Source organism: Physella acuta, unplaced genomic scaffold, assembly GCF_028476545.2.
Source record: "Physella acuta isolate Inbredline_101_S28 unplaced genomic scaffold, ASM2847654v3 ptg000516l, whole genome shotgun sequence".
Taxonomy (NCBI): Eukaryota; Metazoa; Mollusca; class Gastropoda; family Physidae; genus Physella; species Physella acuta.
In genome coordinates, this window is record NW_026732035.1 from 953831 (window position 1) to 972187 (window position 18357).

At 39.0% G+C, this 18357-nt stretch overlaps 1 protein-coding gene across 1 annotated transcript; it reads left to right on the top strand.

Moving 5' to 3' along the window:
- Positions 1 to 15221: 15221 nt before the first annotated feature.
- Positions 15222 to 15902, top strand: LOC131944975 (putative inactive protein kinase DDB_G0270444). Its single transcript, XM_059305898.1, has one exon. It carries the CDS (start codon positions 15222 to 15224, stop codon positions 15900 to 15902), a length of 681 nt encoding a protein of 226 aa, XP_059161881.1.
- The last annotated feature ends 2455 nt before the right edge of the window (positions 15903 to 18357 follow it).

Here is an 18357-nt window from a genome sequence, read left to right on the forward strand (position 1 = left end):
ACCACTTTTTCTCGGACGAGACCTAGCATTGGCTCACAGCTGGGAGTAGTGCAGATATCTGATGCAGATAGTTGGGCTATCTGTGACTCTTATCTGTCCCGGTGGTAGTTAAACTCGGCTCAATTAACTAATTAATTAGTGCTCGTTAATTGGTTGTTTGGTCCCGGGTATGTCGGGCGCTTAACGTGTCTGTTATTGGTTCAAAAGGTTATCTGACGTAAAAATATGGAGATCAGCCGATCCGACAAGGCGTTGCTCTAGCTATCACAAACTGATACTTTGAGATTTTGTTGTAAAAATTTTAAAATTACCTTTATTTCTTGTTTTAGTTTTTACACTGATTTTAGAATCAACATCTTAACGCAGGATTCAAGCTACTGCAATTTTTATAGATTTTTTAATACACTTATAAACCACTAGGCCTCCTTCACAAGTGTGTCATATAGTACAATTTAAAACATATTATTAAAAAAAACTGCTGTGTGTTTTCAACGTTTTACGTTAAACATCCATTTGTCATATTTCCCTGATAACAGTATTCGTTGATCGCCTTGACATATAAATACTTTGCTTATTTTAGTCAGAGTTTGGCTAATTTTAGCTGGACTGCTAACCCGTAAGTCTCGAGTTCGAATCCGGGTTCAATTCAGTAGACCGTCCCTGAGTCCACCCAACTCTGATGGGTACCTAACTCATATTAGGGAAAGTAAAGGCGGCTGGGCATAGTGCTGACCACACTATCTCTTCATATGCCGAGGTCGCAGAAACAAGTGAACTCTACTTCACTTGCCCCATAGACCGCCAGGTTTGAAAGGGAAACTTTACATTTTTTTAAATGGCTAATTTTAATATTTGCTGGCATTCGATTTTTTATGAATAGGTATAACGCCACCTACCGGCTACAATTAATTAAGGTTTATCTTCGTCACGATCGATTCGTTTGTTGACCTTGATCAGGCGCATCACAATTGTTGTTAGTTGATGTGTTCCTCTTTGATCCGGAGAGAACCGGATGTTACGTGTAACGTTTAGGGTTTAGGCTAGAAATAGTTTAGATTTCATGGTGTAGTGTGTGTGAGAGAGCTGCGTTTAGTCCATTGTTGTGGTGTTTAACCTTAAGGTCTAAAGTGGGTGTTAAAGTGGCGTGAAGGAGCATTGGGGTGAATTATAGACCACACACACTCACACTCACTCACTCACTCACTCACTCCCACACACACTCACTCACACACTCACACTCTCACACATTCACACACTCACACACTCACACTAACTCACTCACTCACACACTCACACTTTTACACACTCACACACTCACTAACTTACTCACACACTCACACACTCACTCACTTACTCACACACTCACACACTCACTCAACTATTTCTAACCTGGCCCTCAAAGTTATACGTACCACTCGGTAACTCAAACATGTATTAGAATCTAGTGTGGAGGTTTGACTGTGTGGCATTAGAGATCTTTAGCCTTCTACTAATGTGCTCTATAAGGCATCTTAAGTTTGAACGTTCCAAATATTATATTGTATGTTGTAACTCTTGCTTCACAATAACTTGTAGTTTTTATTTTTCAATTTCATCATAGTAGTAATTGTCATTTACTAATTCAATTACTTATTTAATAAAATGGTTTATTATGAAAAGAAACAAATTAAATTAAAATGAATATATTTCAGAAAACAAAGTCCACTCTCCTTGCATGTTTATTTCCTCACGGAGGGGGGGGGGGGTTGGAAAAAACCTGTCCTTACTTCCCCATGGGGGGCAGACAACCTATGTCCTTCATCTCACAGATGACCTGGTGCAGGATGGTGTAGTCGTTAGCCGTACAGCCCACGCTCAGCAGGTGCGCATGCGCAGCCTCCAGCAGGGCGCAGCCGGAAGCCGGATCCGTCGCACCGGCACCCTGCGCCCTGGCGGCCGCCTTGCAGGCGTCAGAGGAGAGTTTGGTCTCGATGACGCAGCTGATGTATTGGTGCGGGTCTTGTGACGCCACTAGCGTCAGCACGACGCCGACCACGACCAGATGAAATACCTGAGTCAACATGGCTTGAGTGTGTGTGTGTGGGGGGGGGGGGGACAAGGCTTCGTCTAGGCAGAAACAGAAAACAGACTTTCAAGTTGAAACTGTTTACACGCTACTTTCGAAACTTATTTGTCTAAGACCATGAAATATTGTCTGTTTGTTGGATCTATGCTGCTGTCTCTAATCCTATGTACATCTAACAGGCACCTAACGTCCCTGAGCCAACTCAGCTCTAACTGGTACCTGACGGCCTTGAGCCAACTATGCTCTAGCTGGTAGCAGCCGACCCTAGACCACCCAGTTAGAACGGGTACCAGCCATTCTAAGTCATCTCAGGTGTAAACTCTACTCCATCTTCTTCATCGATTGTCGTTTTTTGAACATTTTATTTTGCATTACCACGTGAAGGTTTCTTAAATTACTACATAAACGTTGTTAAGCGAATCAGAACTAAACGTTAAAAGAGAAACATGTGGTTGTATAGCGAACCCTACCAAAAAACGTCCCGATTGCCTTACCTTGTCTTGGGTTGAAGGTTTTGGCTTAAAATGTCTGTCTCAATGTCTGAACAACTTTATTAAAACTCTGTATTATCTTGTCTTCCTTATCACAGACTTCCGGAGTCTGCCGAAGATAGGTGACGTCATATGACCCTGTGCTGGCACTTGATGAGTGAATAAAATCTGTCAACTTTCGGTTCTCTTTTATTTCACGTCTGCTAAAGTAGAGCTACCAGTCCTCAATTCTTCCAGCTGCATTTTTTACTTAAATTTGGCTGTGTACAATTTAGTAATGCAGCTTAGAATGAGCTTTCTATTTATTTTCTACACCTTAGTCGCCCCCCCCCCCCCAGCTCACAGTTCCCGTTGTAAGAAGGCTGACCAAGCGGTCGTTTGATACGAATTCTGTGTTATTTCCCTTTTTATCATCAAAAAAAGGCATTTATATATTAATTTTTAATTACTTATTTTAAAACTAATTCAATTAAAAATTAGAAAATGCTTGCATTGCCATTAATCTTGCATTAGCCACAAGCAAGATAAATCTAACCAGTCGTCAGATTGGGCCGCTATGCTTCTGCTGTAGGTCACGTTATATGACGGACAGTTACTTCCCGTGGGCGGTAAGAAGGGGCAGATAACTGTCTTGTGGAGATCGTAAGCTACTAACTGGGTTTTAAACAAGGGCGGAAATAATGGGGGGGGGGATGGAGGGGGTGGCAAACCGTTTAGAGGAACGGAACCCCCCCTCCCCCTCCCCCCCCCCAAACAAAAAATATAGTTCATTCCAAAATATTTCTTTCGTGCAACTTGATAGTGGTTTTGTAAAAAAAAAAAAAAGTCTACTAGATCGGTGATCATTGTGTAGTGGTTAATCCACCAAGTTCCGTAAAAATAACAAACAAAAAAAACTACATGAACTGCAATTCGAAAGATAGGCTATCGCTCAAACTACTTCCTTAACTTATGACTCTTCGTTAAATGTGTATGGTCTAACTAGGGAAAGAAGAGAGGCGCATTGTACTGAGAAAATTAAAAAACAATTAAATAAGACATAATAAATAATGACATTCTTGTAAACGGGTTTCGTTTTAAATTTATAATAAAAATACAAAAAACACTCTGACAAAACAAACACAGAAAACAGTTACACATATCAAGCTTCCGTATATAGCCTACCCATGAAAAGCTCGACACAAATTGAAGTTTTATTTTTTAAAACTCGATTATTTCATCACTGTGTTGAAAGAACAAAACCATTAAAATATGATTTGGTGACGAAAACAAATTATATTAATTAATGAATATTGATTACAAATCAGTGTGACTTCAAGTTTTGCCTTTTCAGGCGCCAGTTCAGAGATGCGCGGCCTCACTTTGAATTCAGCGAGTGTTTTGTAACTAATTGTATTTCCCATCTCCATGCAGATTACGGAAGTGTTCTCAAAGTTTTGCCGGTGCTAGACTAGAATTGGCCAACTTAGCATTACAAATCATGCAGTTAGGAGACAGACTTTAATCAAGTTCCGTTATTCTTGTCAGTGGCGTAGACAAAGGGGGGCGGGGGTGGGTTTATAACCCCTCCCATGGACCCCTATATATATATATATATATATATATATATATATATATATATATATATATATATATATATATATATATATAAATATATATCAACGTGCGCCTGTATAGGTGACGTTGACACGATTTGTGACGTATGTGCGTCGTGACGTCAAGGGTTACATGGTATAAAAAATATTACGATACGTGTCATCTCGCCCCTGCGCACTTTGTTACTATGTCACGCTGTCGTGTTAAAATTGTTATCGTTTACGGCCGCTAGTTCCATCGTTCGCACTGACAAAATACGATCGCAATCATATCAATCGGTGTGAGTCTTGACTTCCGCCGAACCCCTGAGATTGATTCATCAAACCCCTGGGGATCTATCGAACCCCAAGGTTAAGCGATCTAGTCCTAAAACACCAGACTGACGAAACATTTTGTATTAATTGTAAGATTGAATGGGATTTCCTCCAACATAATTACTTATTACGTGTCAACATGTTATGCGCCGTATAGTCAGTTAACTCCATAGGCTTTGTCCATTCAAAAACAACCTAGAATGCAGAAGTTTATTTTATTTTGGAGTTATCTCTCCTAGATGGGTTGTTGTCTCCAGCTAGCGAGCCTCATCCGCCTGGGGGTTCGAACCCAGGTCTTTCGATTTAGCAACCATGAGCCAGTTTAGTGAACTAAATTTAATATAGGACTGGTAAGTAGGTCACCAACTAGTTCTACGGCTCAATAAAACCTGCATGAGCCATAGAACTGGTTGGTGACCTACTTACCAGCCCTATAGGGCCAGTCTAGTGGACCAAATATCTAGTAGTCTAAATTTAGTGCAGAGGCAGTCTGTTAGTATAAAATGAGTTTAGGGTCTAGCTCAGTGGTCTAAATGGGTTCTAGGTCCAGTCTAGTGGTGTAGATTAAAGGTAGGGATCAGCATAGTAGACTAGAGTTTTGAATTTAAGGTCAATATAATTTTTACTTTCTCGTATATGGAGTATAATGGAAGTATTGTAATCGTGCAAAAAATCTAAATCGAGATTTTCGCAAATCTCGACGTTTCAGACCTCCCCGAGTCGGAAAAACTTAATTTTGCAATCTTGTCTCTATGACTGTGTATGTATAAGTATGTGTCTGTGAACACGATTACTTGAGTACCATTACAGCTAGGTAGATGAAATTATATATATATATATATATATATATATATATATATATATATATATATATATATATATACGAATTTTATCAAATTAGTAGTCATGTATCAACTTTTTAACCGGAAGTGGAACTTATTGTGCTTTCAATTTTTCAAAAGCCTATAACTTGAGTACTGTTTCTGATAGATAGATGAAATTTCACATATATGTAGAAGATCTAATTCTCTCTTTTCTGTCCAATTGTGAGTAAGTTCCGGTGACCGGAAGTAGTACTTTATGCTATTTCCGATTTCTAAAAAAAAACGCATATGAATTTATAAAGTACCAATAATACTCCGCACTTTTAGACACATATTGTTTGGCGTTCACTTGGTGCGCAATTCTTTTTTCTACGAGATTTTATTCTATTTTAAAAAGTTTAAGTAATTAAAAATGGATTAAAAATATTGTCTATATCCCGAGTTGCCATCCCCCCGTTGTGTTATATAAGAATATTCGAGAAAGTTCAGGGGAGATCACTCTCTCTTAATTTTTTTAAAATGTTCGACGTCAAACACCAGGCACACCAAAGAATGTGAAAAAAAAATATTTGTTTTAAAAAACGACTTTAATACCGACAGACGCCAGTAGCAGACGACAGACTTCTGGTTTAGTGAGAACAAGGAATCTGGACGTGCTCACAGATGACCTGGTGGAGGAGGTCGTAGTCGGCCTGGGTGCAGCCGATGCTGGTCAGCAGACCCTTGAAGGTCTCCAGAGTGGCACATCCGGTGGTGGCGTCGGTAGAGGCTTGCACCTGGGTCTTGGCGGTGTTCTTGCAGGCGTCAGACGAGAGCTTGGTCTCGATGATGCACATGAGGTGGGCCTTCTGGGCGGCGAAGTCTTGGGCCGAGATGGCGGCGACGAGCAGGCAGAGGAGGCCGAATGACAGGAATTTGTTCATTTTCTGAATCGGGTGCTGGGGCTGGGGGAGAATACATTCAAGGTCAAGGTCAATCTTCTAAATGATTTATTGCAAATAGTTTTAAAGCTGTTTTAAAATTTCTAAGGGTCAAACATCAAATAAGAATCGAACCAATGTTCTGATTTGCTAAAAAATATGAATTCTTAAAGATGTTGTTTGAGGTCTCTGCTGTAAAAGGAAGGTACAAAAAAAATTATTTTTATAGAAGAACAGCATTCGTCCCAATCGGCTGCTGGTGTAAAAAATAACTGTTGTATAATTAACTATAGTTGAACAAATTGTTTAACATATCGTAAAACGTATTGTTTAACATACTGAACAGTTAGTAAACATAATTTTAAAATATGTCTACACTTCACAATGTTCAAATTCTTGTGCTGAAACTGTTTGACGTTTTGTAACCAGCTAGATGGCAGGGACCCAGTTTGGTACCACACATGGAGCAGTATCAGACTAGCCTTACGCACAACATTCTAGAACATTAACAGTCAAATCTTGCAGACAATTCTAGAACATTAACAGTCAAATCTTGCAGACAATTCTAGAACATTAACAGTCAAATCTTGCAGACAATTCTAGAACACTAACAGCCAAATCTTGCAGACAATTTTAGAACATTAACAGTCAAATCTTGCAGACAATTCTAGAACATTAACAGCCAAATCTTGCAGATAATTTTAGAACATTAACAGCCAAATCTTGCAGACAATTTTAGAACATTAACAGCCAAATCTTGCAGACAATTTTAGAACATTAACAGCCAAATCTTGCAGATAATTTTAGAACATTAACAGTCAAATCTTGCAGACAATTCTAGAACATTACCAGTAAAACCTTGCAGACGGCAGTTCTAGAACATTACCAGTCAAACCTTGCAGACGACAATTCTAGAACATTATCATTCAAACATTGCAGACGACAATTCTAGAACATTTAGTCAAGCCTTGCAGACGACAATTCTAGAACATTTAGTCAAACGACGACAATTCTAGAACATTTAGTCAAGCCTTGCAGACGACAATTCTAGAACATTTAGTCAAGCCTTGCAGACAACAATTCTAGAACATTTAGTCAAACGACGACAATTCTAGAACATTTAGTCAAGCCTTGCAGACGACAATTCTAGAACAATCTCAAGCAAAGCTTGCAGACAACCAGCTGGACATACCTGACAAGTGTAGACAGAAATCTGCTGGAAGTAGAGATGCCTGGCCTTACTGTCATGCCTTTTTGTAGGGTTTTCCTTATCTTCGGTCGTGGGAACAAATCCAGTTGACTCCAGTTGTAGCCGCTCAGCCTTGAACCCTCAAACGTGTCATCGTCCAACCAATAAATGACAGCAAAATGTTTTTAGTCTTTTTTTTTTACTAAATCTCGGTCTCGGTCAGACTAAAAGATACCGAAACTCTATCCCAACCGGACTAAATAATACAAAAACTTTATCCCAACTGGACTAAATAATACCAAAATTCTATCCCAACTGGACTAAATGATACCAAAACTTTATCCCAAATAAACAAAATAATACCAAAACTTTATCCCAAATAGACTAAATAATACCAAAACTTTATCCCAAATAGACTAAATAATACCAAAACTTTATCCCAAATAGACTAAATAATACCAAAACTTTATCCCAACCGGACTAAATAATATCAAAACGTTATCCCAACTGGACTAAATGATACCAAAACTTTATCCCAACTGGACTAAATAATACCAAAATTCTATCCCAACTGGACTAAATGATACCAAAACTTTATCCCAAACGGCCTAAATAATACAAACACTTTATCCCAACTGGACTAAATAATACCAAAATTCTATCCCAACTGGACTAAATGATACCAAAATTCTATCCCAACTGGACTAAATGATACCAAAACTTTATCCCAACTGGACTAAAAAATACCAGAACTCTATCCCAACCTCACTAAATAATACCAAAACTCTATCCCAACCGGACTAAATAAAACAACAACTCTACTTTCCAGCTGCGGTCTCTCAAGACTAATCCGAATGGAAGGATCATCTTACTCGATAAAAAGTGTCAGAGAAAAGTCAGTATGATATCTGTACATCTGTGTACGCTGCCAGTATCACATCTGTACATCTGTGTACGCTGTCCGTATCACATCTGTACATCTGTGTACGCTGTCCGTATCACATCTGTACATCTGTGTACGCTGTGACAAACAAAACTAAATTTCCTGGACCAAATATCTCATTACAAATTTCCTGGACCAAATATCTCATTACAAATTTCCTGGACCAAATATCTCATTACAAATTTCCTGGACCAAATATCTCATTACAAATTTCCTGGACCAAATATCTCACTACAAATTTCCTAGACCAAATATCTCATTACAAATTTCCTGGACCAAATATCTCATTACAAATTTCCTGGACCAAATATCTCATTACAAATTTCCTAGACCAAATATCTCATTACAAATTTCCTGGACCAAATATCTCATTACAAATTTCCTGGACCAAATATCTCATTACAAATTTCCTGGACCAAATATCTCATTACAAATTTCCTGGACCAAATATCTCATTACAAATTTCCTGGACCAAATATCTCATTACAAATTTCCTGGACCAAATATCTCATTACAAATTTCCTGGACCAAATATCTCACTACAAATTTCCTAGACCAAATATCTCATTACAAATTTCCTGGACCAAATATCTCATTACAAATTTCCTGGACCAAATATCTCATTACAAATTTCCTGGACCAAATATCTCATTACAAATTTCCTGGACCAAATATCTCATTACAAATTTCCTGGACCAAATATCTCATTACAAATTTCCTGGACCAAATATCTCATTACAAATTTCCTGGACCAAATATCTCATTACAAATTTCCTAGACCAAATATCTCATTACAAATTTCCTGGACCAAATATCTCATTACAAATTTCCTGGACCAAATATCTCATTACAAATTTCCTGGACCAAATATCTCATTACAAATTTCCTGGACCAAATATCTCATTACAAATTTCCTAGACCAAATATCTCATTACAAATTTCCTGGACCAAATATCTCATTACAAATTTCCTTGACCAAATATCTCATTACAAATTTCCTGGACCAAATATCTCATTACAATTTTCCTGGACCAAATATCTCATTACAAATTTCCTGGACCAAATATCTCATTACAAATTTCCTGGACCAAATATCTCATTACAAATGTTTTGGACCAAATATCTCATTACAAATTTCCTGGACCAAATATCTCATTACAAATTTCCTGGACCAAATATCTCATTACAAATTTCCTGGACCAAATATCTCATTACAAATTTCCTAGACCAAATATCTCATTACAAATTTCCTGGACCAAATATCTCATTACAAATGTTTTGGACCAAATATCTCACTACAAATTTCCTAGACTAAATATCTCATTACAAATTTCCTGGACCAAATATCTCATTACAAATTTCCTGGACCAAATATCTCATTACAAATGTTTTGGACCAAATATCTCACTACAAATTTCCTAGACTAAATATCTCACTACAAATTTCCTGGACCAAATATCTCACTACAAATGTTTTGGACCAAATATCTCATTACAAATTTCCTAGACCAAATATCTCACCACAAATTTCATCGACCAAATATCTCACTATAAATTTCCTGGACCAAATACTAATGCACACATTTTAATAGACCAATATCACATTACAAATTCCCTGGACCAAATATCTCACTACAAATTTCCTGGACCAAATGTCTCATTACAAGTCCCTGGACCAATATCACTGTACACATTTTCTAGTCCTAATAACTGAATACGAATTTCCAATTGCCAGAAAAATCAGAAAATTATGTGCAGGTGGGGAGGGGGGTGGGGGTGTCAGAGAATATTGTGCACGTGGGCAGGGGGGGGGTAGAAAATTATGTGCAGGTGGGGAGGGGGGTTCAGAAAAATTATGTGCAAGTGGGGAGGGGGGAGTCAGAAAATAATGTGAGGGGGGGTTCATGAAATCATGTGGGGAGGGGGGGGGGGTTCATAAAATAATGTGGGGAGGGGGGGGGGGGTTCATAAAATAATGTGACAACCTTGGGCACTACTGTCCAGAAAGAATTGGTGTAAAGTTAACGAGCTAGAAGGCCCCCCCTCGCCCCCCCCCCCCATTGCTTACCGTCCCAACACGTCACTACCTTTATCTCATTTAACACAAACCATTTGTGTTCTGTAACTGTAACACGCCGCGTCTAGTACACTTCAACTCAAACTCTCGTCGACCACGTGATCTGTGGCTATTTTTAGATTCAGTGGGGTCGCACTTTTGTCTTATCGCTTTCTTAGTTGCTTATTTTATAATTGAAGTAATTTTTTTCCCTTTTTTTCGTTTACGCATCCTGTTGAGACATTATTTTTCTGTATTCAATTAAACTAACAACTATGTTTATGTTAAAAAAGAAAATGTATGAGTACTCTCTGTGGAAGCTATTAATTTAGTAGTCTGTAGATATATTAATGTTAAATTGTAGTTAGTACGCCTTCTAGATGGTGTTGCTGGCAACTTTAAACTGAGAGTATTTGAGAGTAGTTATCGCCTTATGTCAAATAAAATGTGCGCAAAACGTATAGCACAAAAATCATCCCAGTCCTAAATTAGAGGCTGATCAAAGCTTGTCTTTAGAGCGAGTTACCATAACTGGATTGAATCAATCCTAGTGGACCTCAATCCTTAACTTTATCCTGTGTGTAATTTCATTGAATCAACGCCCCCCCCCCCCCTTGAAGAGATGCCTGGAAGAAACTCTGCTCAAGTCTTGCCGAAATGGAGGATTGTCTGTGGAGGTTAAGACGAAGCTCATTGGAACCTTGAAGCTATCTATGTATATAATTCTCTTCATGGACAACCATAGAAAACACCACGCAGCTTAGCCACCACCCTCATTCCCACCTGTCAGGTGAGCTATGGTTCACCCCGAATGTTTACAATAGTAGAGCAGGTTTGAATAAGTGACGGTTATAGGGCTGGCAAGTAGGTCACCAACCTGTTCTATGGCTCATGCAGGTTTTATTGAACCGTAGAACTGGTTGGTGACCTACTTACCAACCCTATTAGGGGCAAATAATTTTGTTTTTTAAACGATTTGAAACTAAGGGGAGATAACAAGTTCTGCTTGATCTTTTCATTGTCGTCTGTAAACGGCTGCTTTCACTGGGCGGGGTAGGGTGGGGTGAGGTGGGTGAGGCAGGGGGGTAGGTAGGGTAGTGTCGAATTCACAAATTATGAATTGTTGATAAGTAGAAAATAAAACAACTAGATAGCGGCGTATGCTTCGTTGCGGCTCAGCTCTTTATAGCTATTGTGGCTAAACTTTAATCTCTAATATAAGCCCTAACAAAGGAAATCTAATCTATCCCCCTCCCCCCCCCCCCCGTACTATAATCAGTGCAACCATGGCTAAATCTGCAGAGGTTAACTCCTAGCCTTAACTTAAATTTTTTTTTAAAGTCAGCCAATCGTTGCATTTATTAAGTTTTTAAAATCGTGGGACCACTCTTTAATTTAAAAAACAATCTAACAACTACTATAAACTACACAAGTCTATTCTAAGTTAGCCATAGCAAAACATAACCAAACATTATAATAAAACAAGGAAACATAAGAAAACATATGAAACATCGAAATACCCAGTCAAGTTAGGAAGGTAAGCCCCCCCCCCCCCAGTTGGTCACACCCAGTCCCTCACTCGGTGCTTGCCATCCACGCTTCCCACCCATCACACCCAACCACACCCAACCATACCCAACCACACCCAACCACACCCAACTGTCACACAACATTCAAACAAACAGCCTCTAAAAACGATATCCACTAATTGAAAAGTATGATACTAAGGACAAGACTTTTTTTTAAAAGACTCTAATAGTACAAATTAACTAATACTACTGATAATAATTTAAAAAATAGCATATCTAAAACATCACTCATAATACTACTGCACTACTTCCACAGACAAAAACACCATTTGACAAAAACTAACACTACTCTCAGCACAAAATACCACTAAATAAATATAAAACAAATTAACAGCCAGTGCGATTAAATCTACCTCATTAGTTTGATATCTGCAAAGTCAAAAATGTATTTTTATCACTTGTCAGATGTTGACCTGAGGAAATTACATCGTTTAAGCTGATCTCAAAGAAAACAAAAGCTTCAGATCATTCAATAACCAAGTTTAATTAAAATTTATTTTCATAAAATTAATCACAGCTGTGTATTTTAGGCTTAGGAAAAGTGTTGGTCAAGATTAGTTAGGTTTCACTGAATGTTGTGGACAGGCAAGTTGGTCAAGATTTGTTAGGTTTCACTGAATGTTGTGGACAGACAAGTTGGTCAAGATTTAAGTTAGATTTCACTGAATGTTGTGGACAGACAAGTTGGTCAAGATTTGTTAGATTTCACTGAATGTTGTGGACAGACAAGTTGGTCAAGATTTCACTCCATCCTCACTAACACGGAACGACGACATTGTCACAGATCATGGGGTGGATTATATTGTAATCCTCCGGCGTGCACATCATATCACCGTACTGCTTAAAACGGGCACATGCTTGAGCGGCGTCTGTTGCCTCGACAACGAAGGTATCAGCAGTTGCCTGGCAAGAGAAGTCCTTTACCCTGGTCTTGATGACACACCGCCAATTCTTCCGCTGTTCGTTGAAGTCGCGTGCCGTGATGGCGGCAACCAGCAAACACAGGAAGCAGACGGACAAGGGCCTGGCCATCTTCTGTGTAGCCTATAACATTTTATCAACTTTTATACAAGATTATAACATTCTAACAACTTTTATGCAAGCTTATACCATTCTATCAACTTTTATACAAGCCTATATCATTCTATCAACTTTTATACAAGCTTATAACATTTTATCAACTTTTATAAAAGCCTATATCATTCTATCAACTTTTATAAAAGCCTATATCATTCTATCAACTTTTATACAAGCTTATACCATTCTATCAACTTTTATACAAGCCTATAAAATTTTATCAACTTTTATAAAAGCCTATATCATTCTATCAACTTTTATACAAGCTTATACCATTCTATCAACTTTTATACAAGCCTATAACATTCTATCAACTTTTATACAAGCTTATACCATTCTATCAACTTTTATACAAGCCTATAAAATTCTATCAACTTTTATATAAGCCTATACCATTCTATCAACTTTGACATAAACTTACGTTCTCCTGGTGTACTTGTTGGTCTAGAAACGAATATTTTCTCCGGCTAACTGCAAATCTTCACAATACTCGCAGCTTGCATGTACCTACTCTCAATGGAGTTATTTACTCACTGTTACGTGTCAAATTCAAACAAATTTACCTGAACCCCCACCTCTTCCCCTACACACACAGTCAGTGGCCGATGTAAACAAAACGCTTTTTTTGCGATCTCGCTCACCCCACCATTTTGTTTACAGTCAACATTTACGGTGTGAAACGATTGGGGTGTGGAGAGGTGGGGTGGGGGTGAAGCTTCCAATATTTAATTTAGACCCATAGCACCCAACTCGATATCTGGAAAGAAATCTTTATGGTACCCAGCATGGCGCCCTTATAGATGCGGCTCCATGGGCCCTTTACCCCTTCCTTTGTCAGCGACTGTTTGCTGATGTGTATTGAAATATGTGTATGCAAGTCTGTACGTGTTTAGGTGTTTTTGTATGCCTGTGAACGAAAACAAACAAGTATTATTTCCGTGATTTAGCTTCGTATATCCAATATAGTACGCACCCCGTGGATAAGCTCTATTGTAAAATATTCAGTATTAGAGATTAACAAGCGTTCTTGTTAAGTAAGGCATTAAAAGATTAACGTATTTCAGGGTACAGTAATCTCATGATAATCATACGGATCAGGTTAAATCTTAGGTTATTGCATGAGTACACTGGCTTACACCTGCATCAGTGCCGTGGTTACACCTGCATCAGTACCGTGCTTACACCTGCATCACTCCGTGCTTACACCCGCATCAGTGCAGTGGTTACACCTGCATCAGTGCAGTAGTTACACCTGCATCAGTACCGTGCTTACACCTGCATCAGTGCAGTGGTTACACCTGCATCATTGCCGTGGTTACACCTGCATCAGTACCGTGGTTACACCTGCATCAGTGCCGTGGTTACACCTGCATCAGTGCAGTAGTTACACCTGCATCAGTACCGTGCTTACACCTGCATCAGTGCCGTGGTTACACCTGCATCAGTGCCGTGGTTACACCTGCATCAGTGCAGTGGTTACACCTGCATCAGTACCGTGGTTACACCTGCATCAGTGCCGTGGTTACACCTGCATCAGTGCAGTGGTTACACCTGTATCAGTACCGTGGTTACACCTGCATCAGTGCCGTGGTTACACCTGCATCAGTGCCGTGGTTACACCTGCATCAGTGCCGTGGTTACACCTGCATCAGTGCAGTGGTTACACCTGCATCAGTGCCGTGGTTACACCTGCATCAGTGCAGTGGTTACACCTGCATCAGTACCGTGGTTACACCTGCATCAGTGCCGTGGTTACACCTGCATCAGTGCCGTGCTTACACCTGTATCAGTACCGTGGTTACACCTGCTACAACTAGATAACAACGGTTTGAAAACATCACTTATTTCTTATCACATTACTTCTACACTCATATGTGATCTCATCACATTCACTCTACACTCATGTGTGATCTTATCACATTCACTCTACACTCATGTGTGATCTCATCACATTCACTCTACACTCATGTGTGATCTCATCACATTCACTCTACACTCATGTGTGATCTCATCACATTCACTCTACACTCATGTGTGATCTCATCACATTCACTCTACACTCATGTGTGATCTCATCACATTCACTCTACACTCATGTGTGATCTCATCACATTCACTCTACACTCATGTGTGATCTCATCACATTCACTCTACACTCATGTGTGATCTCATCACATTCACTCTACACTCAGCAAATGTGAAGTTTAATTACTTGTGTGTTGTCTCAACACACATAACAGTGGACAAAGATGTCAACGAACAAGTCAACAAAGAAGTCAACAAAGATGTCAACAAAGATGTCAACGAACAAGTCAACAAAGAAGTCAACAAAGATGTCAACATAGATGTCAACAAAGATGTCAACAAAGAAGTCAACAAAGATGTCAACGAACAAGTCAACAAAGAAGTCAACAAAGATGTCAACATAGATGTCAACAAAGATGTCAACAAAGAAGTCAACAAAGATGTCAACGAACAAGTCAACAAAGAAGTCAACAAAGATGTCAACATAGATGTCAACAAAGAAGTCAACAAAGATGTCAACGAACAAGTCAACAAAGATGTCAACAAAGATGTCAACGAACAAGTCAACAAAGATGTCAACGAACAAGTCAACAAAGATGTCAACAAAGATGTCAACAAAGATGTCAACAAAGATGTCAACAAAGAAGTCAACAAAGATGTCAACATAGATGTCAACAAAGATGTCAACAAAGATGTCAACATAGATGTCAACAAAGATGTCAACATAGATGTCAACAAAGATGTCAACATAGATGTCAACAAAGATGTCAAAAAAGATGTCAGCAAAGATGTCGTTTTGTTAACTTCATGTTAGAATTAGTCGAACCAGGACTACACCTACCCTCCCCTCCCTTTCAAAGGTCGTCAAAATTGTGGTGTTAGCTCGACAAAGAGTTAAAGCTCCATCAGCTGGGGTTACTTAACTCTGGTGTTAGCTCGACCTTAAAGAGTTAAAGCTCCATCAGCTGGGGTTACTTAACCCTGGTGTTAGCTCGACCTTAAAGAGTTAAACCTCGACCAGCTTGGGTTATTTATCTTGCCCTGGCGAACTGATGTTGGTTTGGCTCGGCAGAGAAATCTGGCACACTTGTTGGAGCCGTCTGCTGTGACTCACCAGCCGAGAGTTGCCTACAATAAAACCTGGCCAGCCAAATCGTGACCAAGATTATCTTTTTAAAGGCCAATCTTAGGTCGACGATCATTTCAAAACAGGCGTACTGCTCTGGTGTTAAGACAATGAAAACAGCACAACAATATTTATACATTCAGTGTTTCTTTCAGGCATCTTTATGGTGGGGTGGGGGAGGGGAGGGGGCGAAGCATGTCTACCGCCCCCTCGCCAGGACTTAATAAAAAAAACTTTACTTTGTATAGAAAATATATATCTTTACCTGTCTGCATCTCCCATCCTTTGTAAAAAAAATATACCTATTAACAGATATATAAATGTATGTATATATATATATATATATATATATATATATATATATATATATATATATATATATATATATATATATATATATATATATATATATATATATATATATATATATATATATATATATATGTATATGTATATATATACATACACATTCACATACAAACAATTCTTGGTTTCTGACACACTAACGTGACCAAAGAGGCGTAGCTAGGGGTAGGGCAGATGGGGCGGCCGCATTGTGTGACGGAGCTTGGGGGAGTAGAATAAAATTTTAAAAATACGTTCTGATCTGCATTTCTGTCAAGGTTGAGGAAATAGATCGCCATTTTGCTGAAGCAACAGATTGAACTACATCGACTGTGTGACACTAAAATAAAAAAAATTGTTACAGGATTGCGACTGGGGAAAAACAACGCCCACAATCTTTCCAAACTCGAATAATCCTATAAAAATTGGGAGGGGCGAAATCGATAGACCCCCCCCCCCCCCGAATGTGCCTCTACTTGTAGACTTCTCTTAAGTTATTACTGAGAGAAATATTATAACCTCATCAGCTAGATGTAGTTGTAGCCTAAAGTAAAAACCTATAGCAAGCAGGTTTAGAAGTTTATTCTAACCTTTTAAAACGGCGGTGTTCAGTTCAGACGTGATTTTTTTAAAATGCTGACTTCACATTTTAAAATCTCTACCGGTTTAGCTGTCAAGTGCTGCCTCGTTAATTTCATTGTCTGTTGTTTCTTCTTATATAAGGAAACTGAAATGAAAAAAATCGTGAACCTCACACTCCCCTAGCTTTACATTTAAGAATTCCAGGGGAAGTAACAAGGTCATTCGTATTTATACACTAATTTTTGTGGTTGTCTTCCTTTTAATTTATTTCCCCGTTTGATTATCGTGTGGTTGTGTGCTTCCAGTCAGGGATCCAAGAAAGTTTTGACTTAAGAGTCTCAGAGGGTTAACTATCAGGCCTGGGTCAAGGTCGTTTTCTATGGGTTAGCATAACCCCCCCCCTAAAGGTCACTGTGGTGCTGGTAACTAGCTAGTCTCTCCTGCGGCAACTCTCACAGTTGGTCGACAGCTTCTTATGGCCTGCTCTTTACTTCCTGTCGTCTGCTCCTTACTTCCTGTCGTCTGCTCTTTACTTCCTGTCGTCTGCTCCTTACTTCCTGTCGTCTGCTCTTCTTGTGGTCTGCATATTATACCTTTGCCCCTACTCGTTTTAAGGATTAAATTATGTACGATTAAATGGTTATCTTTCAGAGTTTCTTCCAGGCATCTCTTCGGGGGGGGGGGGGGGGGGTGGGGGGGGGGGGGGGGGGGGGCTACCTCCCCCAATCACAAATACACACACTTATACATGAATTGTTTTTAAAAATGTCAATATCTGTTGGAGATACAACGCCCTCATGCGCAAACGTGAAACTTCAAACATATGTTTTGGGCCACTTGTCAAAATATTCGTCGCTGTGGTTGATGTTCGCTGAGGTTGATGGATGGTGAAGTTGATGTTTGCTGTTGTGATGTTCGCTGTGGTTGATGGTTAGTGATGTTGATGTTCGCTGTTGTTGCTGTTCTGTGCTTGAGGTTTGCTGTGGTTGATGTTTGCTGATGTTGATGTTTGCTGTGGTTAATGGTTGGTGACGTTGATGTTAATGTTATTTGATTGATGTTCGCTGTTGTTGCTGTTCTTTGGTTGATGTTTGCTGTGGTTGATGTTTGCTGTGGTTGATGGTTGATGGTTGGTGACGTTGATTTTTGCTGTGGTTGATGGTTGGTGACGTTGATGTTAATGTTATGTGATTGGTTTTCCTGTAATTGATAGATG